The sequence below is a fragment of the Protomyctophum parallelum genome (assembly GCF_964188405.1).
Source record: "Protomyctophum parallelum genome assembly, chromosome: 17".
Taxonomy (NCBI): Eukaryota; Metazoa; Chordata; class Actinopteri; order Myctophiformes; family Myctophidae; genus Protomyctophum; species Protomyctophum parallelum.
The window spans coordinates 29,343,063-29,370,890 of NC_139719.1; the positions used below are offsets into that span (position 1 = coordinate 29,343,063).

Here is a 27,828-nt window from a genome sequence, read left to right on the forward strand (position 1 = left end):
TGTGTGTGTGTGTGTGTGTGTGTGTGTGTGTGTGTGTGTGTGTGTGTGTGTGTGTGTGTGTGTGTGTGTGTGTGTGTGCACCCTTGACTGTTCTAACATGCCACATGCCACAATTAGGAGTCAACTTACTGCTTCATTAAATAGTAAAATAGCACACCCACATAACACAAACACTCACACACACCTTCACACACACACCAGCAGGGTTGTAGAACGGAGACTTAGCCATCTGGAATTTACTGATCTAATGTCCAAAGCCAATAAAGACTTCAAAGGTTTTTGCAACCTGCAACTACCGTAACACGAAACACTGCCTTCATGTATCATCCAAGACTGCACATGGATGAATTACCACTGAGGATTTTACTGTGTACATTACAGGACTCACACAGGGTACACTTGTCAAACAATCGATTGATCAATGTATATACAGACCTACCGCCGGACCTACATACATACATATCTCTAGAGGTCAATGCAGGCCAATAAGCAGTTGTGATAAATGGTAAACTATACACAAACATAGGTATAAAAACAAACACACAACATGTAGTAAATGTCAGGGGTGGAAATTAAGTACTACCTACTATTACTAATACTGTGATTTTTTCCGCCGTATAAGACAATCTTTGGGAAAACTTTCTCGTAAAGAAAACTTTGGAGAGCATCACTGAAGTACGGGTCCTGCATCGACCAGCATGTCCTTGCACTTAGTAAAGCAAGGGTGTTCAACATTTCTTTCAGGCGAAGGACCCCTTAGCTGAGAGAGAGAGAGAGATGAAGCCGGGACCGCCACCAGATATTGTATAGCATTGTGTTGCAGATTCAACCTTTTCACAGATTTCATAAATTGCTTCATACATAGGCTTGTTTGACAGCACTATCATCAGGGCTGTGTATATTTAACATGTATTTTAAGACATGTAACAACTTAAACCCTCAATACTTACTATGTTTACTCTAGTAACCCTGAGGACCCCCTAGGCGTCCCGGCCCCATGGTTGAAGACCCATGTAGTAAAGAAAACCAGACAAATCTCTCAGTCCAGCAAAGTGATTTCTCACAGCCTCTACTTTTCCATCTAACTGCTGGATTCTGAGCAGAAGCTAGTTTGCCCTGTTGGTTTTTCCTCCTTATCTCCTCCTGCTGATTCATTTTCATTAATCTCCCTCCCTTGGTTTAAACCTATTTACATTTATATTGTTTGGAGAAACTTGATGGAATAACAATGACTCTTTCATTTCTGTGAACTGCTAAACAGGAGACAAGGCCCTAACACTAACCAGATTTATCAGCCTAAATGCCCTTCTCTCTGTGTCACCATGTCTCTTTCTCTTGACACACTAAATATATGCTCGCAAATATTGTAGACTTTTTGTACACAACTCTGTGTCGTCTGTAAGTTGCACATAAAACCGTTGTATTTCCCTCTTAGTTTGCAGACTGTACATGTATAAAGAGGACATATCCTTGCAGAGAGAATGTACATTTTGTCACATTTTAGACCTGAGTTATTAAGACTTTTTAAACTATGCTCATACCCGGTTTTCCTCAGGGATGGGGTAAATACATTTTCATTTAATCAGTGGTGGAAAAATTACTCAAATGTTTTACTTAAGTAGAAGTATCAATACTGCAATGTAGATGTGCTCTGTTACAAGTCAAAGTTCAGAATTAAAATTGTACTTGAGTAAAAGTACAAAAGTATTCAAGTTCATGTTTTCAAATCTATAAAAAAAAAACCTTTTGAAAATAGCAGATCTACTTGTAGATCGGCTATTTTGTGTTTTGTAACAACAATCCAAATCTACAAAGTAACTAGTAACTAAAGTTTTCATATAATTATATTTGAGTAAAATATAATTATTTATAATATTTTCCTCAGATATGTAGTGGAGTAGAAGTAAACGTATTGAAAATTGGAAATACTCCACCACAGTAAAAGTACCTCAAAATTGTAGGCTACAGTGCTTAAGTACATGCACTTATTAGCTACTTTCCACCACTGTTTAACATTAACTGCCATTCTCCTCTCCTCTGTGTACTGCAGCTGAGCTGACAGCGCTGTCCGGTGAGTTGGAATGCCAGGTTGCAGGCAGGTAGCGCTCCCAGCAGGGGGCGCCACCACCAGACTAGCTGCCGGAATTGTAATCTCTGGAAAGGACACTCTGTAGTACGGTTCAGTTCTTTTTGGTTCTTAGTCCATGAGCCAAAGCTCCAAAATTGGAACGTTCATTTTGAATTGAGTGTGCAAAACCATACCTACAATATTAAATTGTTTATACACTGACACGAAACAAGACAGGAACGCCCAAAAACGTCACAGCCGGTTTTTTAACAAGACAGGAACGCCCAAAAACATCACATCCGGTGTTTTACCCCGGGCAGAATTTTCTATGGCTGCCAATGCAACTTTTTCCAATCCTTAATCACATACGGCAAACACCTATGCCGATAATATCTAACTTGCGGAGGTAACGTGCCTTGTCCGCGGGCAACAGATCTTTCAACGTATGGCATTGCAAATACGTTAGATAATCGCTACTCTGCGCAATATTGTTTTGAAAATGCCGCAAATTGCATTGCAGTGAACGAGAGCAAATCACAAATCACAAATCTTACCCCGGGGGGTGGGCGGAGCCGCGGAGTCGCAGCTGACGCCCCTCCCTCCGCTCTGATGACGCGTTGTTATGTCAATGTATAGGGTCAATATACCGGTAAGTCAATTTATATATTATAACCCTTCCACAGTAGTAGCTTTTTCATATTTATCACACATATTGTAATTTTCACCTACAGTAGGCCTATACATTCATGATAGGTGAATAGGTAAAAATTTAATTAATAATTATCACAATGAAACTTCCCCATGTTGATTACTTTCACCTAGACAATGATTTACACATTGATGATTTTACACATTTTCTGAAATTGTACATTTAAATAAAAGGAAATATGCAAAAAATTGAAAATATGAAAAAGCTACTAGGCCTCATGTGGAAGGGTTATCATATAAATTTACTTATATTGATCCTATAAACAATTTAATATAGGTTACGTTTTTGCCCACTAAATTCATAATTAACGTTAAAAGTTTGGCAATTGGGCTGGCTCATGGACTAAGAAGAACTGAACCTGTTCCCAACTGGTGACTCCTGGTTTTGTGGAGGACAGTTGTAGCTCGTTGTGTATGTGCAGCCTGGGCATCTGTGTCGGGCTGGGCGATCAATTAATTAACAGAAAATCCATCAAATCCATAACTGATAATAATAATCGTCTAAATAAATCGTCTACATTTTTCTGATTAACCTGCACTTAACCATTTATTTTTCTTTGTTGTACAATTGTGCCGTAGAAAAATAGTGAAACACTCTACAAACTCACTACACTCCGAATCGTGATGCATTGTGATCTTGCAGATCTACTATTTCACTATATTATTTTTTTTAACAATAGTCGTAATCGAGGCAAAGGTTTTAAATAATCCTTCGGGAATTCATATCGCCCAGCCCTATATGTCTGTGTTGTGCGCACATGCATACAGCTTCTTGAACCAAAGTCATCCAAGGTGGAGACTGAGAGGTCTCTCTCTCTCAACGGTCACCCTTCAGGTGTGTCTTTATTCCGAGATCTGTGTCCACCGTTTGCCTGTCTATACACTTTCTCTCCACGTGCCACACCATTCACTCTCTGTTGAAGTTACTATGCTGGCACATAGTAAACGTGGAGGCATACTACTTTAGCACACTAAAGGTCGTAATAGTAGTATGCAGAGTGGGAAGGTATTTGTCCCTCTTGACTCGGTGGTGCTGAATGGCTAATGTTCTCTGACATTCAACGTCGCTAAAGGGGTCGTCGGCCGGCCCCGTGTCTTCCCTGCCGCACACTTTGACCTACAGTATATCTGTCCGCAGATAGCTAGGCTTTTGGCAAAGTGTTGAAGGGCAGCCTCGGCCCGCCACTCGCTATGCACTATACATGATCTTTGTAAGAGATCACCATGGATTTGAATGTGCATACTACAGCAGGGATCATATACACTTGTATGCCTGACAGCTGGAATGGGAGTAGGAACTTGTGTGGATATCAGCAGCATTAACGCCAGCCAGATATTTTATGTAGAGCCCAGACGATATATCGGTGTGGCCAATATATCAGGCTCTATTTTACTTTTGAGTGGTGAAACCATGCACTCCTACAACCAGCAATGTCCGTCCGTCCCTATGTCTGTATGTCTGTCTGTCCGTATGTTTAGGGTACCAACAGGGAGCGCTGTTGCACCACTCACTTCAGACAGTTCTGATTTTTTTTAAGACATAGATATCGGCCAATATGCAGCCGATGTGTCCCGATTTTTAACCACTTTTCATCTACCCTTTTTTGGGCGTGTGAATGGAAAATGTTTGAAAGTTTCTAAAATCTTTGGAAATGTTTCAAAAATAGCCGATCTACAAGCTCACAATTAGTTATGGTGCCAGGTGTTGTGACCTTACAATAGATCAGCTTTTTCCTTTTGATAGGGCTTATAAAATCAAGTTCAGTTTATTTGTGAATTCTGAATTTATTTGTTCATTCATTCCATATTCATTATTAGATTTTGGGTTCAATATCAATAGGTTGATCAATCAATAGGTTACGATTTTCAAATTGAATTCAAGGATTTGCACGTTTGTTTTACAAAATATCGGTAATCAGTGGTCTAGGAATTTTCCAAAATTGGTCAAGCTCGAATTTTATGTATGCTACCTCTAAAGTCTTTGATTCTGCAAATATTTTGCCTGCCCTGGAGATATCCTATTTGTATCTTTGCTCCATCATGACACACCTGCTATGTGTACAGTTTGTTTCTTCCTCATGCAATTGTAATATTTGTCATAGATAGTTTTAGCCTTTGACAGCGGGAGGCAAGAAAATACTCATCTCAGGGCTTGACATTAAGGCTTGTCCACTTGTCCGGGACAAGTAATTGTTTCCGGTGCACTTGTCGATGCACTTGTCTTTCCGTGCATCAAATTCTGTGATTCTCCTAGCAGCCAACAATATTGTCTGGCATTATTGTCTGGCTTTCCTGATAATCACCTTTCCAATATTGTTAAATAACCCTAGAATGTCTGTAGATGGAGAATGTCGTCCGAGTGCAGCTCGTGGGAAAGTAGATATATTTTACTAAATACAAGTTTTATGCTAGAACTTTCAAATTAATATGAAACTAGTCCCAAAACAACTCTAAGCCTTAGGAATTAATTATTGGGTGAGTGCACACGCAGTGCTACAAGTTTAAATGCAGACAAGGTCGGTCTGTTAAAGAAACGATCTATGGCTGTGTATTTGGAATACATGAAATGTATGTTAGATCACAGGCATTCTAGGGCTATTAACTTGTAAACTGAGAATAATATACAGTATATACACCAAAACCAACTTACAGTTAGTTAATTTAAAATGTATTCGTGTGTGCTCCGGACAAGTGACGTTTGTGCCCGGACAAGTGAATGGGAAATCAAAAGGTTAATGTCAAGCCCTGCATCTATTTATTGATATAGGTGCCACTTGTATGCCAATACGAAATCTGTATGAAGTTGAACTACTGTTGTAACATGTACGTGCCCAAATAATACTATATTATCAAAATATCAAAATATAATATACAATATTAACTTATGAATACATACAACACTTTGAAATGGGGGCCTTACACACGTAAATTGTACAAAACAATTGACCCCTTCGCAGATGTTGTGTATAAGTTGCATTTCCTCCACTCCCTAAGGCCATACTTTAATCCTGAAGCGAATCAATCCCAGACCTATACATAATAAGTAGCAACTATATTTTACAGATTCTATAAAAACATGAATATAATGACACAGTGATCTCCGTTATCATCAATGCATACACAGCATTGCAGTGTTGATGAGAGCAGAGCAAAGTAATAACTTGAATCTGCAGTCTACCTCTAAACAAGGGAGATTGGGCCTGCAATAACAAGCCGTTTTGTTTCAAATCAAGCCAGCTGACCCTCACTCACCCATTCCTTGTCTATCATAAAGAGTACACGCACCAATGTCTATGGCAGCCAAAGTGAATCAATTCAAACAACAAAGCTGCTGGCTGCTGCATGTTCCAGGTTTGTTATCATCTGAAGTGCAGAGGTTGGTAGATTCAGTGAGTGCTGATCTGAAAATGAGATTTCTGACATAAAAATATATATGCAGAGTGCAAGAAACCACCAGGGTTTTTTTTTTAGATTTTGGAGTTCCAAAATCTTGGAACACATTCATGCAGTGATCGGTAGCGCATTGAAACCTTCATACAGTGCATATTAGAGGTCTTCACAGCACCGAATGGACCCGCTGTGGGGGTGGTGTCGGCCACTCCGAACAGATCACTTCTTGTGATTGGAACCGGCTCCGGTTCGGTTCGAACCCCGGGTATTTTCGGATCTCGGGCTTACCCGAAGACCTCTAGTGCATATATTACTGTACGTTGAGGTCTTGTGAATGAAATATTCTAATTAATGCTGCTCAGACAGTGTTCCTCAAAGTGGGGGGACTGACTTGAAAAGGTTTGAGAACCGCTGCTCTACAGTAAGAGACCAATAGCAAATCCTAAATGGACACACGAGTTTGTTGTGTGAAAAGTAGAATCATCATCAAGGCCACAGCATGGGGAATGCATCAGTAGAGAGACTGGGAGCTGCATGGCCGGAGACACCTCAAGTCAAACCGATGTTCACTCCACCAACGCTGTGATGATGATGATGATGATGATAATGTGCACCCTCCCCCCACATCCCCCACATACATACAACCCACCCTCACCCTCTGGGGTCAAGTGCACGATCGCATCATTCTGGCCATAGAAGCGTGAGCATCAACCCGACTTGATTCTCAGCCATCTGTGGCGCTGGGACTCTTAAAATGGAGATCACCTCACATAATATATAATACATACTATATTATAGTGGGGTCAAGTCCATTGAAATGTGTATTGGTGGCACCTCATGGAATTCACTGTGGGAAAAAATGCTCCCTGTTCCAACCTCCCTCTGTGCTGCATATTTCCACCATATTGATTCCATGTTCAGTGTGATTCTGAAGCAGGCGGCCAAAAATGACAATACCCATGTAGTTATTGATCTCATGTTATGCTTGAGTGATTTAGATATTTCAGTGTGGTGGATATTGACATGTTCTTTGCTTTTTCTTCTTGTGTGTGTGTGTGTGTGTGTGTGTGTGTGTGTGTGTGTGTGTGTGTGTGTGTGTGTGTGTGTGTGTGTGTGTGTGTGTGTGTGTGTGTGTGTGTGTGTGTGTGTGTGTGTGTGTGTGTGTGTGTGTGTGTGTGTGTGTGTGTGTGTGTGTGTGTGTGTGTGTGTGTGTGTGCGTGCACTTATGTGTGTGTGTTGTGGCCAGACCCAGGCGGAGGCCCATTACAAGGGCCACAAACACGCTCGCAAGCTGAGGGCCCTAGACACACAGAGGAGGAGACAGAGAAATGTCCACAGTCCCTCGTCCGCTGGTAAAGACAGAGAGAGAGAGAAAGCACCACCCACTGATACACATCTGGAAGATGTAACAGGTATATGCATCCTTTTTTTAATCATTATTTTCTTCCTCTGAGTAATTACCATAAGTACTCCAGGTTTCCAGGTTGGTGCACGGTATAATTCTGTGTACAAATGTTGGTTACAGTTTTACATTCTCTGAGTTACCAATGGATGTATGAACACTGAGGATTTTACAGCATGGCTGCCACTCAGCTGCTATAATTACGTGATATTACCTGTCGTTCTATTCATCACGTCATTATGGATAATTACTGCCGAATGAAAGTGTGTGAATACCAGCACTATTTGAAGAACGATGCTGTTGTACTAGGACTTCCTTCAATGTTTTCCCTCTCTGGTTTACAGTATCTGTCCTGTCCACGTGATTCACGTTATACCTCAGAAACTCTAGTTTCAGTTAGATGTTAATTTGAATCAGAATGATAATATAACGATCTTATTCTTTAAACATCTTACCTTTTGCATTACAGTGACGGTCTGTTCTGGGAGAACAGAGGGAGAATCACTCTGGGATTGCCTAGCTAAATCCCTGTAGCTATCTAAGGTAGTTACTACACAACGATTCAGGTTTCAGTGCTAAGTAGCTTGATTGTTTTTGATGCTTTTGACAATTAACCAAATTGTACTATCAGTCCCGTTGGCGTTGTTAGCTGTTCATCTATTTGCATTGGTGTGTAATCTGTCTCTAGATGTTTGATATTTATTTATTTGTCTGTCTCCACAGAGCCAGGCTTGTCAAGCAGAAAGCCAATAAATTCATTGATTAACTTTGTTTACATACTTTATTGCAGTTATTATAAGCAATATGATGTTTAAATGCACCAGCACAAAAACATAACGTAACGAGTATCCCGAATATGAATAGTATAGCCATGCTCTATATTGGTGTGTGTGCTGTGTATGTACAGTAAGGGTAGGCATTAAGGTTTACAAGAGGAATATGAATGCACAATTGGCAAAACCCAAATGCAGAAACTCACAAGCAAGGTAGGTGAAAATAACGTGTTTCATTAAAACCAGGCAGGGGTTAGAGACGGCGGCAGGCGGGTGTCTTGGCTCAGGTTAGTGGATATTCAGGTGGTGGTTTGGCAGAAGGAACTCCAATAAAGGAGCTGGCTGAGGCAGGCAAGCAAGCAGGCAGATACTCCTGAAGAAACCAGGTATTAGACTAAAGGGCAGACAAGCAAACAAACAAACTGGCACAATTGACTCGTGTCAGGGCGTGAAATTGACAAACTGCGTAGCGCAATGATCTGGCTTTTGGTGCAGGGTGCTTGTAATGTCGAGCTGATAACTTGATCATAGCCAGATTTGCTGATTGCTGAAGATGAGCAGGTGTGTAGAGAGAGAGAGAGGGAGAAAATAAATCTTGCTTCAGGCATGCATTCACACAGTAACTATACTTGGTGTCAATTTTGGTAAAACTTTCCACTCACAGGATCTTTACCAATGCTTTAAGATTTACTGTGTACTACAGTTAGTTTGGGTATAGATAACGTTTGCTTTATGAATAAAATGCTATTTCAAACGGTCCCATAATGAATGACACAATTTACTACAGTAAATGTCATAACAGTTCAAAAATAACAGCGTCTGCCAAGTGTGTTCTTTCAATTGAGGTAGCTTATCTTTGGGATTTAAAGTTTAAGGTTTGAGTGGAAATTATGGGGGATTTTCTTTATATTCATACGTGAAAGTGTGAAAGTGAATATATATATATATATATATATTCTTATCCTTTTATATACATATAAAGGATAGAATGATAATGAATGAAAACAACATAATGACAGGTTTGTTCAATGCAGAGGTTGATTGATGGAGATGCAGGGAGCTGGCAGAGAAGGGGAAAGGGAAAAGAAAGGACATACACAACAAGCATTGAGCCATTTACTGCGTTAACATGCACAATCATTTTGACTGCAGAAATGGTCATGTCAACACTGTTATCTGCCTGTGTGTAGAGGCAGCCTGTGTGAAGAGGCAGTATACACAATTGTGCATAGACCTTACCCCAATAATGCACGCACGCGCACACAGACCTACCTCCATATTTAACCCATTCTGGGCAGGAACCCCTTTTGGTGTTTTAAGCATTATGTTATACTTTAGTGCCGCGCTACGAATCGTGAAAATATGGCGCAAATCTTTGAATATATATTCTTTCACAGCGAACATTTTAACTCAAATCTTTTCTTCTGGCGGGTCCCTGGAACAACATATTTTCAGATGGGGGTTCGCGGCCAATTACATATATTTCTGGGGGTCCTTGACATGAAAATGTTTGAGAACCACTAGAAATGTGAGGTTTTTCAGAAAATGTTCATGATTTAGAAGATCTTTTTTTATTTCGTCGTCAGGCCTAAATGGGTTCAACGTCACGCACATACAGTAGAACGTGACACCTTGCATATCAAACTGCACTGCACTGTTTATTTTACACAGTGGGTGACACCCAGACATTATGCAATTTATACAACAGAGTTTGATCCTGAATCCTGAAAATGCCATATGTTTTCTGTGTTTTTCTTTGCAAAATACGGAAATGTATGCACAATGACGTTGAATGTCAGTATGGAGTCGCAAGTGCAGCAACAAAGATCTGCCTCCCTGCCCAGCTCCCCTCCAGTTTGTTGTTGGAATTCCTATATAATGCAAAGGATTTGAACCCCAGTCTCCAGGATGGTGTGCAGGACATTTTGGCCATTTGTTTAAGCCATAATTCAAAGAGCATACTGGCTCACAACAAGACCATTCAGAGGTTGCGGTTGCAATTGGTTGAAATTGGTATCCTTACCTGAAAGACGGGGAGAGGAGATGAGACCCCTATTATTGAACAAACATTCCTATAGGAATGATTGCAATGATCGGAATCTTTAACTGTTCTACTGTTTTGTCTGTATGCACCCATGCAGGCCTAAGCTCCACTCCAGCTCCCACCCAGATCAGAGTGGAGGACATACAGGGGACCTCATCAGCCCCTGCTCCCGTCTCTGTGGACTCGGCCGTGGATGCAACCTCCGTCCTCTCGCCCATGCTGTCCGCACAGGAATCTCCGGATGTCCAGCTCTCCGACCTAGAGTGCAAGAGCACACCGGTGGAGGGCCCCATCCATGGTCCGGCCCCGAGCTCCGACCCCAAAGGCACAGTCCCGGGAGGTCAAGAGGAAGGAGAGGCTAAGAAGAGCTCGGCTAAACAGCGCCTCCACTGTCCAGTGTGCAAAGTGACGGTCAACTCCAGCTCCCAGCTGGAAGCTCACTACAGTGGTACGTGTCTCAAAAGGGTCAAAGCAGGCAGGGTTCAAAAATAGGCCTTAACCGCTTAAGCCCTACAAACTGCTATGCTTTGCTTGACAATTGCTGATTGATCTGCAATCTGTTGATCTGCTATTTTCGCCAAATATTTGCCTACTATGACATGCCCAGAACAGGTATACTGCCAAAGTTCTCAGTGGGATGAGAACAGCTTGACACTATTCCTATTTTTAGATCATGATGACTACAGTGCACCTTATCACACACACATACCCCATAGCGATGATTTGATTGGCTGAGCAATGTACATATTGAGGATAAAAAGTGAGGACAGAAAATGGAGGACGCCAATTGTGTTTGGCCGCTGAGAAGTGAGGACGCCAATTGTATCACGACACGACTCGAATACCATTTTAAAAACTCTAAATATTCCAAAATATTTCTTTATAAGAAACAAACAAACAATAAATAGTTATAATTAAGAAGTTAATTAAGAAGGGCAAACGTCTCATCTCTGTTTTGGGTCTCGACCTGAATAGTTTTGGAACCACTGCCCTAGCTAGCCCATTGAGAATGGACTGGCTGATTTTCATGAAGCTTTCATGAAACTACTAGAATGATAATGATAGGATCTAGTCATTATTAACTTTTGGGTTGTCAAGGTGACGGACAGATTCTCATGACACTTGGGAATGATCAGCTGTCCTGAAGGCAGGTCAAAAAGGTCAAAGGACATGGTCACAATCAAAGGCCATGGTCAATATGACATAATTTGTCATACTTGTCATAATTTGTCATACTGTCATAGGTATAAATAGCAGGTCTTGAAAACCGTATAGTTTTCTAGTTTCTAAATATAAAGTGTGCACTACAAGGCCCATGTTTTGACTTTGCACCTCATTGTGAATCTCTGACACATGGCTTGTGCACATTGCACTTTCTCTCTCATAAAGCAGAAATGGCATTGGCTGGCAAATGATTTACATCATAAGTGCTCTAAACAAACATTAAAAATCCCATAGACTTGGCTGCCATATGACGTAATCTTCAAAAGCCATTGTATTGTAGGGGCTAGCGCCCCTCAAAAAAACAAGTGAATGATGACCAATTTGTATTTCAAATCTGATTGGTGGACTTAGGTTCAAGGCACAAACAAATGCTGGAAGGTCAGAATGGCAGCCAGTCGCGACGCAGGTCTAAGGTGACATCGTCACCCAGGCCCACCCAGCGGACGAAGCAACCAATGGCTAACAAGAGCAGGGTGGCAGGGACAGGAACGTCCAGTCAGACGTTCCACTGTGCACTGTGCCAGCTGTCCGTCAACTCAGATACACAGCTAAAACAGGTAGGCATTAACAGCTGTTTCATTTACAGGTGTTAAGTTGTTAAATAAGTCCATTGAAACGGACAATTTGCTAACCTTATTAATGACCTACGGTATTACAATGTTTTGTAGCTCTGTAAATAGGGCTTAGTTTGTCTTTTTATTCAATATTTTGGACCAACTTTGGTTTGTGTATATATGCCAAATATGGCGTAGCGGTCCGGGCATCTGCAGTGTGTTGCGGGTTCGATGTTTTAATAACAAACGTTTTAATTCCTACTCTACCAGCTCACTCCACTCTGTTGATGCTACTGTTTGTCATTCACAGTTGTCCTCCTTTCCAGTGTACTGACTCCATCTCTGCTTGCTGTCTCTTCCAGCACATGAACAGCAGGAGGCACAAAGAACGTTTGGCTGGGAAGCTGGTCAAGCCAAAGTTCAGCCCCTTTAATAAGGTCCAGCCCTGCACTAATATGTTAGCGGTGAGAACACAATTTACAATTTACAATTTAGGCATTTAGCAGACGCTCTTAATCCAGAGCGATTTACATTAAGCAAGAACACAAAAGCATGGGAATACATCACATAAAAACATTTATCAAGAAACATGCGTAAGCTAAGAAAGTAACAGTGGAATATCTATATAATGAAGCTATACATATAAACTATACATCTATACTACTATGCTATACATATGTACTATGACGTGCTATGACTACATACAATGCAATTATAGTGCTGTCTACATAACATGCTATAAGTCTGTATCAAATGCTATCTAAGTCTACAGAAATGCTATCTAAGGGGGTGGGGTAAGTGCTATGGGCCATGATGGAGTCTGAAAAGGTGGGTTTTCAGACTACGGCGGAAGATTGGGAGTGATGCTGCAGTTCTGACTGCAATGGGAAGTGCATTCCACAGTTTTGGAGCCAGAAGGGAGAAGAGTTTGGGACGTGTGGAGCGTTGTCCCGGCGTTTTTAGTGAGGGTACTTCCAGTTTCCCTGCGTTGGCTGATCTGAGTGCGCGGGAGGGTTTGTAGGGTTCGATCATACTTGCAAGATATGGGGGAGCCATACCACGACACATACACACACACACACGCACACGCACGCACACACGCACACACACACACACACACACACCTTTTGTTCATGTCATTATCGGTGAAGGTTTTCTGAAATGTTCAAATCTTTTCAGAAAATATCTCATCTACAAGCTCACACACATGTCAACATGTCACATCACTACAAGTTTGTAGTTTACAGACTACCAAGCTTCCTAGTATGGGTCACATACATACAGAATTGCTGTGGGAGAGTAGTTGCCGTTTCCTCCAGGATCAGTGGCAAATATTGTGCATTACTTCACTGCTGCAGCCCAGGTTGTAAACTGCAGTTTTTTCATGTCCTACCCGGGATTGGAACCAGCTGAGTAAGCCTACTTGCTCAAGGGAGAAATTTTATTTTGACCTTCAGGCAGTACCACTTGTCAACCAGTAGGTGTCCTACCTGACCACTACATTTCTCAATAGAAGAGCAGGGAGACCAGATTAAATCACGTGTTCATTATACAGTAACAATACTGTAGGCCCTACAGTATTGTATTAAGATATACCATATTAGAAATTAGCGTTTTATCCACTAAAAACAATGATGGATTGCAGGTTCAAACTGCTTGTTTCTCTAAATGTTAAGCTAGTCTCATCTCACTCGTGCTGTTGGCATCACCTTCTGGGTTTTGATAAACACCAGTTGGTTGTGGCAAGACCAGTTTGTTGTATCAATTACCTATTTGTTTGATCAAGACAGTTTGATGTGTCAATAGCAGTTTGTTACATGAGTAGCAGTTTGTTATATCAATAGCAGTTTGTTCAAGACCAGTGCCAGGACTTGCCAACAGTTCATCCTTCTGGAAGCATTGACTGAAATTAGTGGCAGATGATTGTCAGAACATAATTGCACAGTAATTACCTGTTACTCTTTCCTTGAGTCAAAATAGATCATACAATTGATTGACATGTTCATACTGTTCATTGACATTGAACAGTAATATTGTAGGATTACTGTATCTACTAAGGTTTAGAGCTGGTGTCTGTTTTGCATCTCTCCATGCAGACCAAGCTGGCCCTACAGAAGCATTTGGCCAAGATCTTGCCAGCGGGGTTCCTGGCCAGTGGCCTCAACCCAGCCACCCTGTGCACCATGGCCGCTGGACCGCTGGCTCTACGGATTCCGCCCGGCTTCATCCATGGACCCCTGCTCAGTCCCACGCTCTTTAGGCCTGCTCCGGGTCCCCTAAGGGCCACACATGCACCCATCATGTTTTCCCCCTACTAGCAGAGAGCCCAGCCCAGCTATCGTGCGTTGCAGCCTGGGCTAGAAAAGCGAAACCTTCAGCCTTGGCACCGTTGGACTATCCAAAACGTTGAGCCTGCTCTTGCCCTGGTAAGGTCAAACTAAAGTATGAGGGACACAGGAACACTATGCATCCAGTGACAGTGATAGAAGCATGCAGGTCCAGCTTGGCTGGCTCAGGTACAGTATGCAATAGCCCCTGGTGTGGACCCCAGTGCTGATTACAACTTCTCAGCATCACAATGGAAGGTTCCTGGCTCAGTGTTTTTTCTCGGTGGCTGTTGAGTGCAGCTCCCTGTGGTCTGGACACTTCTGGAGCCATAAAGACTACTAGAACAACGTTTTTAGTTTCCTGTTTCATATTGATAAGACTACAGTAGATCAATGCACTAGGTCTGTTGCCAAAATCCTATCACTTTTTAACTCTGTCCAGTGGCATTCTGCATGACGAATTACATGGCGGGGTGTCGCGAGTTGCAAGCTGAATGATCCAGGGACCTTGGAACAGGCAGTGAAGACCACCAATAGAGCAAACTGGTTCCCCATCAACCTACTTATGTTTTTGTTAAGACAGTTCTTCATGGACAAAATACCAGCCATTTTGGTGTGTTTTAAAGTAGCAGTCTGCCACTTGTCACCTGTAAAACATGTGTTGTAAATGGGTAGTTTGTTGTTAATGCTGGGCAGGGTTCCCACAGACTGACACTGATGGACCATAAGTGATGACTGAGTTTTATCATCTTAGGATAGGTTTGTTCATTCATGGGGGAAATCCTGGTCCTGGTGTACAATTAAATCATAAATAATATATTTATAGATTAAGCGCTTTCTTCAAAGCTCTTAAGATAGAAACGTGTGAAATAAATAGCAATATTATAAAAATATATAATAATTTAAAAGTATATCATAGTACTGGTACACAGTCATGAAAAGTTGGAATTGGCGTAACTATTTCGAATGATATTATTCGATTAGAGCCCAGGGTTTCTAACTGTGCCTCTGAATACCTCTTCTGTTTTATTTTTCACAAAAAGATCATTTATATTATTGTCTAATGAACATGTTGACTTCATTACTAAGTCCTAACTTCTATAGGAAGACTTATAACGTTCGTGTTTGGAAGTGATTGCATCTTGGCAGCTATACGTTTTGATAGAGTTGTGTAGAGTTAGGAAGGAATGTAAACAAAGACGCATGCCACCGGCAGTGGAGCGCTAAAGGAGAGTGAACGACCGACATCTGGTGGATTCTAAGTATTTCTTCTTTTTTGATGGGTTCCCAGATTGTGTGTACAGTGACAATCAACCAGTGTACATCCAATAACACTGTTCTCAACGACTTTTGCCAGGTACTGTACTTCATAAAACTCTGGGCTAAGCGAGTCCCTGATATTCTGGCTACCCAAGACCATAGCTGAGAACCATTGTTGAGAAAGGACCTTTTATTTCTCACAGCAGACAATTGACATAAAAGTGGTACTGTGTGTAATACGTGCAATTCCTAGAATGAACTTCATGCTGGCACACAGAAACTCCATTGAAACAGACATAGAATGAATGATTAGGAGATCTGGTGTGCATTCTCTCTCAGACAGAGAGCTCGTTTTCCTTTGACCCAGAGCTGTAATTCAGCACATTTAGCACATTGGCTAATAAACAAACTCTGATGTTGGTGCGAACGAACTCTGTGCTGAGCTTAATATACTGTGTAAGTGGCAGGAGGCTAATAGGTTTTCCCATGATCAGTATTAAGTATCTGTATGTTTTTATTAAATCCATGTTTTGACATTCTTAATTTAAATAAGATTTACAGCCAGGGTTGGAATCAAGCCCAGAGAACTCTGTTATTGTAACTTGACCAGCTCTGGGGCCCACTGCATAAGGGGTTTGAGAACCTTCGACCAATGAGCTTGACTCACGAGCTTGCACACAGAGGTAGCTTGTGACGTAGATGCATAGAGGACACTATACTGCGCATGTGATATTGCCCCACGACATCATGGCCCAAACACGGAAATAATCTTACCATACTATATCCTTGTGCTTTTTACCATGTTGTTAGTTTAGCACAGAGAGAGGTTTAATATAAGGTGATCAATCTGTGTCCTCGCCTGATTCAACCCAACAATAGGCCATAAGGTTAAAAAACCCTATACTTATAGTTTGGGAGCTCCTAATCCATAGGGCCCTATAGTTTTTATTTAAGCCGCTTAATTCAATTTTATCTCTATTTGAGAGACTAAACTAAATCCGTTTGGGTAAAATAGCTAAACCTGCTCCTGACATATCCATAGGATTCTAACTACTGTACGTGAGTTCATAAGGGTCTTGCGTGAGTTTATAAGGGCCCTGTTTGTCACATCCTTTGTAACATCCCTATGGCTTATCAGATCATTGATCCCTCATCATGATCTTTAATGGAAACAATGTCTCAATCACCACCCCTGGTCACTTCTGCAATAACAATGTCACGTTTCTGTGGTGTTGAACTGGTTGCAGCCCCAGTACCGCGTCCCAGGGAACAATGTCTCCTACATAATTATGATAAACAAGTTTTTAACGATCATTGGTATGAGGCCATCAGTCTGTTGTGCAACCAATTTAGTAAACATCTCCCTCTCCCTACAAAAAGGTTTGTTTCCATGCCCCCATGGGTGCGCTCCCTAGCAGAGATGATTTTATTGATAGATTGAATTTTTTTATTATTATTTGGATTAGAGATTGATAGATTTCAAAACCAAGGTCAACTAGTTCTGCTTGTGTATATAAGATTTCATTCCTTTAAACACTAGTAACACTTTTAAACATATACATTTCTTTTAGTATGCCCTTTGAACTCATTACTCTCCTACACCCTTCCTTTATGCTCTCATATTCTTACATTAATATCAAGCCACTGTAGTAATAAATGATCATCTTGTTCTCAAGTTCAGCGTTGGGCCCTTATAGGCTTTGGCCCATCTGTGAGTATTCTGCACTTGACAACGGCTCCCTGTGTTTCCCTGTTTTCTCCTGACTCAACTTCCTTTTTCATCTCTCTTACTGATATTTATCTCATCACTAAAGCACTATAAGTTTAACCTTTGAGCTCTAGGCCTTTCTGAAGGGTCTCCCTAGAGCAAACCTGTTTCAGAAGGTCTCGATATATACAAACTATACTGCAGACTGGGCGACAACCTGTATGGGCTGGGTGAGAAACTTCATTGAAATGAATGTGCTGAGATTTCCGGTGTTCACTCTAGTTTTATAATAAATCTATGGTTGGAATAAAAATATATTTCAGTTCAGCAACTCAATACAAGGAGTGCCCATGTTCCACCTGACTGTGTTAGTCATCCTAGCAATACATATTTTAAATTTGTTTAGTTTTTTGTGTATAACGTGTTGAAATTCATGACTAGCTTAACTGTACATCCATTGCAATAATGTAAATTATTTGTTATAAGAAAAGGGTATTGTTGTATATGACAACAATACCCTATTTTTTTTTTTTATATTTCTTTTTTAACTTAACCGTTTCTTACTTTCTTCAAATGAGCAAGTCAAAACTCCAAGTAATTTGCTTAGTGAGCATAAGGACCTGGCAGGATTACAACCAGGGCATGTGTTCAATTCCTGTCATATAAAGATCCATACATTAAATATAGATGAGACACTTTGAGTTCACTGAGCACTACGGTTTCAATTTTTCAATTAGATCAAGTCGGGCTTCAACATTGAACATAAGCATATTCTATTTTGTAACCTAAACTACTATCAGCTATAGAACCCACTCCCTTGTTTCAAAAATGTATTTCAGTTGCTTTCATATTTCTCATACTAATTTTTTAGATTCAACAACCTGCAACAATCCACAAATGAATTATGAATTATCTATATCATTTAGAGATTTACAGTATATAATATACAGCAGAACTCCTGCAAGACTCCTGTAAGACGCTTTTTGTAAATGTTTAGCAGATAATGGGAATAATCTATTATTGCACACCCACCCATTTACATGACTGTTATTTTCAAAGGTAGAATCCTCACTTGTCTAATCATTACCTTCATAACAGGTCAGTAAAGCTTGTTCAAACCCTTTCATGAAAATGTGTCTGGGGGGAAACATCACTTCTCGCTTGCCTAATTAGAAACATACAATCTCCAGAATAATAGTTTGGGAGGTTTACAGATGTACTGTACTGGTGGTACATTTTCTTTGCCAGTATTCAAACTTGGCAACAAATTATTCAACAACTCAACATATTCCAGACCTGACAGCTGGTGAGTGGTGACAGATTATGATACAATATTGTGTAATAATATGACTTATAATGGCTGGGGGCCATTTGATGCTGTTCACACATACATTACATTAAAGGTATATTCAGTGATTTCACTCAAAAAACCTTAGGTTTCGTTTTTGGCTGGGACCTAAGCCTTTCATCCAATCAGGATAGAGAGCCAAAAACGAAACCTAAGGTTTTTTTTACCCCCAGGGGTTAACTGGGGACAGGGAGGAACTCCTTATATGGTCAGCACACTCTATAGTAGAGAGGATTATCACAACAAAACAAAAACATAAGTGATATTTGAATTGAGTGAAATCACTGAATATACCTTTAATTATTATTCAAAATGAAAAGAATGTCTTGATTGCAAGCTATCATTTTCACAAATAGACTGGGTGCATTTTCTAAAGCACCCTGTTGCCATCTAATGATACATTTTGGACAATCCCTGCATTCAATTAAATTGCAATGTAAATGGAAATTATGCTTCAAATGCATGGATTAAATTCTGCATTTTTCCTTGGCCCCTATTCCAATGCACACAAATCAGCATGTTATAGCACCATGAGCCGAGGCTGATTTGAAAATGTTTAAGTAGCATTTCTTCCTCTGCCTATAGTGGGAATGTAGTCTATGTACGTGCATAATTTCACGGAAATGTGTTCATGATTCGAGGTATTTTTCTGAAAATGGACCAATCCTGCAAACATTGGAAGGCAATCTTAACCAATCCGGATGGAATATGGGAAATTGGACAGGTCTGTGTTGATCACATGACTATAGGCTATGTATACCGATTTGTGTGATGTATGGATAAAATGTGTACGAGTAATATAAAGAAATGTGTTTCGCAAAAATCGGTCTCATGGTGGCGCTATAACAGACCGTTCTGGAACATTTGGGGCATAGGTCCGTCGTTGGCATCCAGGGAGTGTGTGCACAGTTTGGCATCGACCGGACCAATGGAGCCGGAGATTAGCTGTACGCAGACGGACGGACACGCGGACAAATGGATGGATGGACGGAGTACTCTCCCATGCATTCGGCCTGGTGGAGACAATAGAATTAATAATCAAATATGGAATACTGAACACTGAACAGCAGATTAAAAATCTGTTGTTTCCACAAATATATTAGGCTACATTGTGCATTTTATGTAGCACTTTATTGCCATCTACTGGTCGATTTAGTAGAATCCTAGTTCCAAAATAAAGACTGTGTCTGTGTCTGTCCTTGTCCCCAAGCTCTGAGAAACATCTGACTGATTGGCGTCAAACGTCTTATGTGTATTGCCGAGTACCACGAGGAAGTGAAGTGATTTGATTGATTGATTGATTGATTGAAAATTGTATTCACAGTATGTAGAATGGGTACATTTCAAACGAAAGCGCCAGTCAATACAAAAACTGCTACGAGGATGAGACCAGGAAAATCAAAAACAATTCCACAGAACATTTAAAGATTTACAAATATAGGCCTACACTTATATGAAAAACAGGATATATAAAATATATACATTTAAAAAAGTTAAAAAGGGAAAAACATTGACGCATTCTGCGCTGTGATTGGCTGAGCATCGCATAACGGGTCAATATAAGTGGCAGAGGGAGAGTACATAGTGCAGTATGCACACACAGTGGCGCTTTGGCATGAGGGGTCAGATCACCATGGAATGAATTCTGTACTGGCATATAAGGACTGGAGCATGTCTTGAGTGTACAGGGTTTGACAGATCAACATATGGAATGTCAGAACAGGTCAGCTCCATATATCGAGATCTAAGGGTGGTAGCGGGGACATTCTCTTGAGTGTACAGGGTTTGATGAGGGTCGGGCTGCGCTAATAACTTTGGGGCAGGCCCGTCCATCACACGGTCCATCCCTTGTCGTGGGGTGGTGGCTTGAGTGCCTCTGTGACCCAAAGAGCTATGCCAGCGGGTGCGCAAGCACCTGGTAGGGAGGCACCCATGCTGGACAGGTCAAAGGGTAGAGGTGAGACAAAATTGGACCACCTCGCCCGGAGGTTAAAGGGGTTGGCGTAGGGCCAACAACCCTACCCATAAAAAATATATATGTTACAGAAGCATCAACGACAATTCGAAACCATCACGGCCTGGGAGAGAAAGGGCTTCCGCACAGGAGGTTTATGACGCCCTGCAGTGAAAGCCGAAAGGAAGCTGCAAGGCCGACCCCCCTTCTAACACCCAGGAAAACCACCAACATTGCCACATGGAACGTCAGGACCATGTATGAAACGGGGAAGACAGTTCAAGTAGCACAGGAGATGAGAAATTGCAACATCTCTCTCCTGGGGCTGTGCGAGACAAGGTGGCTGCAGACAGGGCAGCTGAGACTGACATCAGGAGAGATGGTGCTGTACTCCGGTCACACAGAAGATGGCGCCCCACACACAGAAGGGGTGGCCTTGATGCTGGCTCCGGAGGCACAGCGCTCTCTCATCGGCTGGGAACCAGTCAACCCACGAATCATCACCGCCATGTTCGCCACCAAGAAGGACAACATCAAAATGAGCATAATCCAATGCTACGCTCCAACAAATGATGCTGAAGAAGAAAAGAAAGACGATTTCTACGAACAACTGCAGTATGTGCTGGACAGACAAAGAGCAAAGGATATCACTATTCTCATGGGTGATTTCAATGCAAAGATCGGAGCGGACAACACAGGCTATGAAGACATCATGGGCGTACATGGATTAGGGCAGATGAACGAAAATGGCGAAAGGTTTGCAGACCTGTGCTCCCTCAACCAACTGGTAATTGGAGGGAGCACCTTCCCCCACAAAAAGATTCACAAAGCCACATGGAGATCTCCAGATCACATCACGGAGAACCAAATTGACCACATTTGCATCAGTCGGAAGTTCAGGAGGTCATGCCAAGATGTGCGAGTCAAGAGGGGAGCAGATGTGGCATCAGACCATCACCTCCTGCAAATGACTGCAAAACTACGTCTGAAGAAACACTCCACAACCACCAGTGGAAGAGCAAGGTACGATGTCGGACTACTACGGAATAAAGAGGTACAGAGCAGATTTCAGATCAGCCTTACCAACAGATTCCAGCAACTACAGGAGCAGGAGGAAGACACGGACACAGACGTAGAGACACAATGGCAGATCTCAAAGAAGTTGTGGCAAGATACCTGTGAGGAAATTCTGGGGAAGAAAAAGGCAACACACAAAGAATGGGTCTCCATTGAAACACACCAACTATTGAAAGAAAGGAAGGAGATGAAAGAGAAAATGAACACAAGCAAAACAAGAGCAGCAAAAGTAAGGGCACAGAATGAATACACACAAGCGAATAAAGGGGTGAAGAAGAGCATTAGGAAGGACAAAAGGGATCATATAGACAACCTGGCCAGACAAGCAGAAACAGCGGCAGGCCAGGGCAACTTGAAAGAGCTATATATGATAACCAAGAAGCTAGCAGGCAAGTTCCAGCAGGCAGACAAGCCAGTAAAAGATAAGCAAGGAAACCCACTCACAACAACTGAGGACCAGCGGAGAAGATGGGCGGAGCACTTTAAAGAGCTGCTGAACCAACCTACTCCAGTGGAAGCACCAGACATTCCACCAGCAGAGACAGTACTTCCAATAAACTGTCACAAGCCCAGCAAAGCAGAGATCAAAAAGGCCATCATGTCCATGAAGGATGGCAAAGCTGCAGGACCGGATGGAATACCAGCAGAAGCTATTAAGGCGGACATCCATACTGCTGTCAATATGCTCCACAGCCTCTTCACTAAGATCTGGGAGGAAGAAAGCATTCCAGAAGAATGGAGAGAGGGAATCCTCATCAAACTCCCAAAAAAGGGAGATCTTACCAACTGCAACAACTACAGAGGAATAATGCTGCTCTCAATACCTGGTAAGGTTCTCAACAGAATCCTACTGGACAGGATGAGTTCAGCAGTTGACCCAGTCCTTCGAGACCAACAGGCAGGATTTCGGAGTAATAGATCATGTACAGACCAGATTGGCACTCTGCGCATCATTATTGAACAATCAATAGAATGGAACTCTCCCTTATACATGAATTTCATAGACTATGAAAAAGCTTTTGACAGCGTAGACAGAGAGACACTGTGGAAACTTCTGCAGCATTACGGCATACCAGAAAAAATCATCAGCCTAATCCAGAAAACCTACCAAGGAATGTCATGCAAGGTACTCCATGCAGGCCAAATGTCAGACAGTTTTGAAGTCCAGACTGGAGTCCGGCAGGGATGCCTCCTATCGCCGTTCATGTTCATAATGGTCATTGACTGGATCATGAAGACCACCACGGCAGGTAGGAGAAACGGCATACAGTGGGCCCTATGGACACAACTGGATGACCTGGACTTTGCTGATGACCTGGCTCTCTTGTCACACAATCACCAGCAGATGCAGGACAAGACAACCAGGCTGGAAAACACATCCCTGGGTATAGGTTTAAGAATCAACCAGAAGAAGACCAACATAATGTCAATCAACACTCAGAACAATAACCCAATTACAGTAGGCGACAAACCACTTCAGGCAGTCGACTCCTTCACCTACCTCGGCAGTATTTTAGATATGCAGGGCGGAACAGAGAGCGATGTCACAGCTAGAATAGGTAAAGCTAGAGCAGCCTTCATCATCCTGAAGAACATCTGGTCCTCTAAACAGATAGCCTTGGCAACCAAAGTGCGGATCTTCAATTCAAATGTCAAATCCATACTGCTCTACGGTTCAGAGACGTGGAGGACGACTAAGAGGACCTTGCAAAGGATCCAGACATTTATTAACAGCTGTCTGAAGCGCATTTTCAAGATCTGGTGGCCAAACAAAATCAGCAGTGAAGAACTCTGGAGGAAAGGGAGTCAGGAACCAGTGGAGAAACAGATCCTAAGGAGAAAGTGGGGATGGATTGGCCACACCCTGAGGAAGCCGGCAGCTAGTACAACACGCCAGGCACTGACTTGGAACCCCCAGGGGAAGCGGAAGAGAGGGCGGCCTAAGAACACCTGGAGGCGGGACACTGAGGCGGAGCTGAAGAGACAGGGAATCAGCTGGGGAGAGGCGGAAAGGAAAGCCCAAAACCGTGTTGGATGGAGAAGAGTCGTTGATGGCCTATGCTCCACTGGGAGCGACGGGCCTAAGTAAGTAAGTAAGGCCCGTCTAGAGTTTGAATGGACAGGTATCGGTCAAAAGGGAGACATAGAAGAGGAAGAATGGATGGGGAAGGATCAACATATGGAATGTCAGAACAGGTTCTGAATCTGACATATATCCATATATGGAGATCTATGGGTTTCATATATATGGGTTTAATTGCGACAGCAGATCGTATTTATACTATGACATCAGATGTCATAGTGATGTCACGAGACCTGGGGACCATATATGGGGTTTTCCCATGTATGGGGATTTTGAGTGATGCACTGATGCAAATTGCACATTTTAATTAAGTAGAGGTGCACACTCTTTCTCTCACTCTCGACGATCTACCAGGTCAACCTCCGTTCCTATACTCTCACCTATATGGTAATGAAATGTACGTGGGTAATGACCGAAGGAACAAGATCATAGATAGAAGCAGCTAAAATGGGTTCTCCATGGTGGCTGGCATCTTTTTATGGGGGCTTCCAGTAGACTATTAAGGTATTTCGAGAAAGGATGTCTCCTCACTGCCTCTCCACCGAGGTTTCCCAGGCACTGGGCAGACCGAGGACCATGTTGGCCTGGGAATGCCTCTGGGTTCCCCGGTTAGAGTTGCCTAATGTGCCCAGAGACAGAGAAGTCAGGGATTCTCTGCTGGATCTGCTACTACCTCCTAGACTCGACCCTGGATGAGTGGATAAGTGACCATAATGAGTGAATATACACTTTATTTGGCCCCTTCTAATTACTAGAGCGGTGCCCGTTGGGCACTGGCCTACATAGAACGACAGAAGTTGGAAATTAATGCCCCACCCAGTTATTATTAGTATGTGTCCCTTTTACGCCCATATCTTTGTCAGGCATGCCCAAATATGGAGTCTATGCAAATGTCTTTTGTGGCGGTTCTGGACAACCGTGGGTCTGACCGACCTGACACCGGACTTCCTGTGGGGGTGTTGAACGCACTGTCAAATTTGAGTTGGTGGGGCGCACGGTTCTCGAGTTACGTGCATTACAGATGTACATACAGAGAAGTGGTGCATTTATAGATAGATTTTATATGAATATCAGTCAAATGTAGAGTAATTTGCAAGACTTCACGGATTAGACTGTCTTGACTTGGTTTTAAAAGGTTGTATAAAAAGGAGGGGGGTTAATTATACCAATATATCAGTCAAAATGTGACGATAATTTGCTAGGAACAGTTGTCATATAGCGATGTAAGGCATCTGCGTCTAGATGTTCGTTGTTGCTCAGTCCCAGCTGTCCCATCATGGGCAATTAATGACTGCTGGTCACTTCATCGCTTGTTGTCCTGTCGTTCGTAGAACAGAATGTACACCGACTTTTGCCGACAGCGACAGACGAAGTCACCTGTTGTTTTAGACACTTTATCATCATCATAGATGAGCCAGCAGTCTGTCTCCGCCTCAGGAGGATACACCCCGTCACAGATGTAATGGCCTTCGTTAACAGAGGGTCCAAAATGGTTGACTACACTCGCTAGAGTGTACTTTGCAGTACGGTCATCGGCTGCAGTGACCAGCAGCTTCCTGGACAGATGCACCCGACTATCTTTTGTTCTGTTCCAATTGGAGCGATTAAGGTGGAGAACCAAGATATTAGGCAGGTTTTGAAATAACCACTGCTGGTCCGATTTCAGATGTCCGCACTCACACCTGTAGTCCACTTCCGTCTCCTTTAGGTATACATCGAGACATCTCTCCACGGATTCTCCAGGCATCACAGTCAACGATAGGTTGGTGAATTCCTGTTGCGTAGAGGACAGCGTGCGACATCCTTTACAGGTCCGGGTGTTGCACATCATAAAGGACAGGTGAGCCTGGACAGGACAGGTGTAAGTCAGTGTTGCTGCCTTCAGAGTGGGGTACAGAGACCCCAGCTGTTCCAGCACACAGATGAGGAACTCGTGGGCATCCTTTTGCTTGTCGTCCCGAAATGTCCAATACTTTTTCTCATTTGAGATTATCCTCTTGAAGGTCTTCAGGGTCCGTATTTTACTGTGCACATCACTGTAGAAACGTGACATGTCAATGTTCACCAAAAGAATAAGTATGTCAGCCTCAGCGATTGTACTTACAACCTGATACTGACAACGAAGCTCATCCCTAAATTTTGTCAAAGTCAGGAGGCTCTGCAGGATAGAGTTCATATAGCACATTTGCCCCACGTTGTATAACCCAAGGTTGTCAAGCTCTTCTGCACGCAGGGAGTGAATGGCTGGGACTGAGGGCTGGGTGGTCTCAACCAAACTATCCAAGGAGGAGCTATTGTTACGGTTAGCCACAGCCTGTGCACCTCCTAAAACACCCCCACGAGGAGTATTATTTTCGTTCAGATTTCTTCCTCCCTTCTCTTCAGGAGGTAAGGAGGACGCACTGATGTTGTTTGCCTCAGCAAAAAGTGCAGCAAGTACAGTTGCCATTTTTTTCCGTTTGTGGCGCTTGAAGATTAGGAATGTGCGACACTGTAGATGAGTCTTCTTGGTCCTGTGTAAACTTCTGCTGCTCCCAGCGGATGTTGGCACTTTGGCGGCCGGGAGTTTCATTTGCTCACCACCTGTTATACACAGCGATGTAATATGAGCCTTGTCTGTTGTCGTCATGTATGACTATCTGTTCCACCTATCATACACAGTATTGTAATATGGGTCACATCATGGCCAAGTGACTCACAGTGACTCACAGGTGACTCACAGATGATTCATGAATGATTTCAGTATTGTGACATAAGGCATGTCCATATTTAGGCATTATCCAACTGTGACATCAGGAATAAATTGTTTGGGGCTTTTTCTGCCTTTAATGATAGACTGACAGGAAATGGGGAGAGAGAGATGGGGAGTGAAGGCATATCCATAGTCTGGATTTTCGGTGGTGAGGTGACCACCGCTCCGGTGGTGAGCTGACCACCGGAGCTGAAATAACGTTGAGCGGTGGTGAGTAAAAACAGAGAGAAGGGCTGGAGCTGTGGCGGTGGTTTGCTCTTCACCGCGGCTCGTGACGTCATGTTGTAGTTCGGTGGTCACCTAACCACCGAAAATCCAGACTATGTATGAGCCTTCAGACTCAGCGGGATCAGGAGTCGAACCCGCAACACGTGTCAGACAGCATTAGCAGCATAGGTGGGATGGAGAAGACTGAATATCCCCACCCACCCATTTCAATGAAAGTTGCTCACTCAGCCAACTTCGCTGCTGGGCTCCGTTTGCCTTGTCCGTCTTGCAGGTTCATCCAGTCTTGGTCCGTACATATGTGACCCTATGCTCTGAATGGGGCATACGGAGATGCCCTATTCATAGTGTGGGATGTCACTAGGCAACAGGCCGCCAGGTGAGCATTATAGCCCGGAGAACCAGTGGGGAAGTTGCGATATTATGGGGGCAGAAAACAGCCTGGTCACGTGGTTCATGTACTAGCGCGAGCCCATAGACTCCAATGCATTCCGTAAACTTCCGGTTATACCCATGCTCAATAGAAGTCTATGTAGAAGAGCCGCCATTGGACTGGCCCCATGAAGTGAACAGAGTTTGCGTAACTCTGTCTTACTCTATGGCTCTGGGCTCACCCAGAGCCATAGAGTAAGACAGAGTTAGGGAAAGAAATCTACCTACCTTGTCAATCCTACATGATCCTCCTCTGGAAAGACGATCGATGACGAACCTAAAAAGGGAAAGAACTTTAAACATGAAAGGGAAAGAAAGATTTCAGTTAGTATTTCATTGCATTGCTGGCACCGTTTAACCACGGGCACCGCTCTGATTGATTGAAGTATTTATTAACAGATTGGAGAATTACAGTACATTTCAAGCACAACTCAATACAAAACTGTTAACTGTGGATGACACCATAAAGCATTACACTTGTTTACAATAGGGTCCACCA

General features: G+C 42.6%; 1 protein-coding gene across 1 annotated transcript in view; it reads left to right on the forward strand.

The window, feature by feature from the left end:
- The window catches only part of LOC310875116 (zinc finger protein 385B-like), a 55,933-nt gene extending 40,442 nt beyond the window's left edge, over positions 1 to 15,491 (forward strand). The window contains exons 5-9 of the mRNA XM_083788211.1: positions 7,413 to 7,578; positions 10,483 to 10,833; positions 11,961 to 12,166; positions 12,526 to 12,627; positions 14,260 to 15,491. Coding sequence (XP_083644337.1) covers positions 7,413 to 7,578; positions 10,483 to 10,833; positions 11,961 to 12,166; positions 12,526 to 12,627; positions 14,260 to 14,481 — 1,047 coding nt within the window. The 3' untranslated portion in view covers positions 14,482 to 15,491. The remainder of the gene's footprint in view (positions 1 to 7,412; positions 7,579 to 10,482; positions 10,834 to 11,960; positions 12,167 to 12,525; positions 12,628 to 14,259) is intronic.
- Positions 15,492 to 27,828: the final 12,337 nt, after the last annotated feature.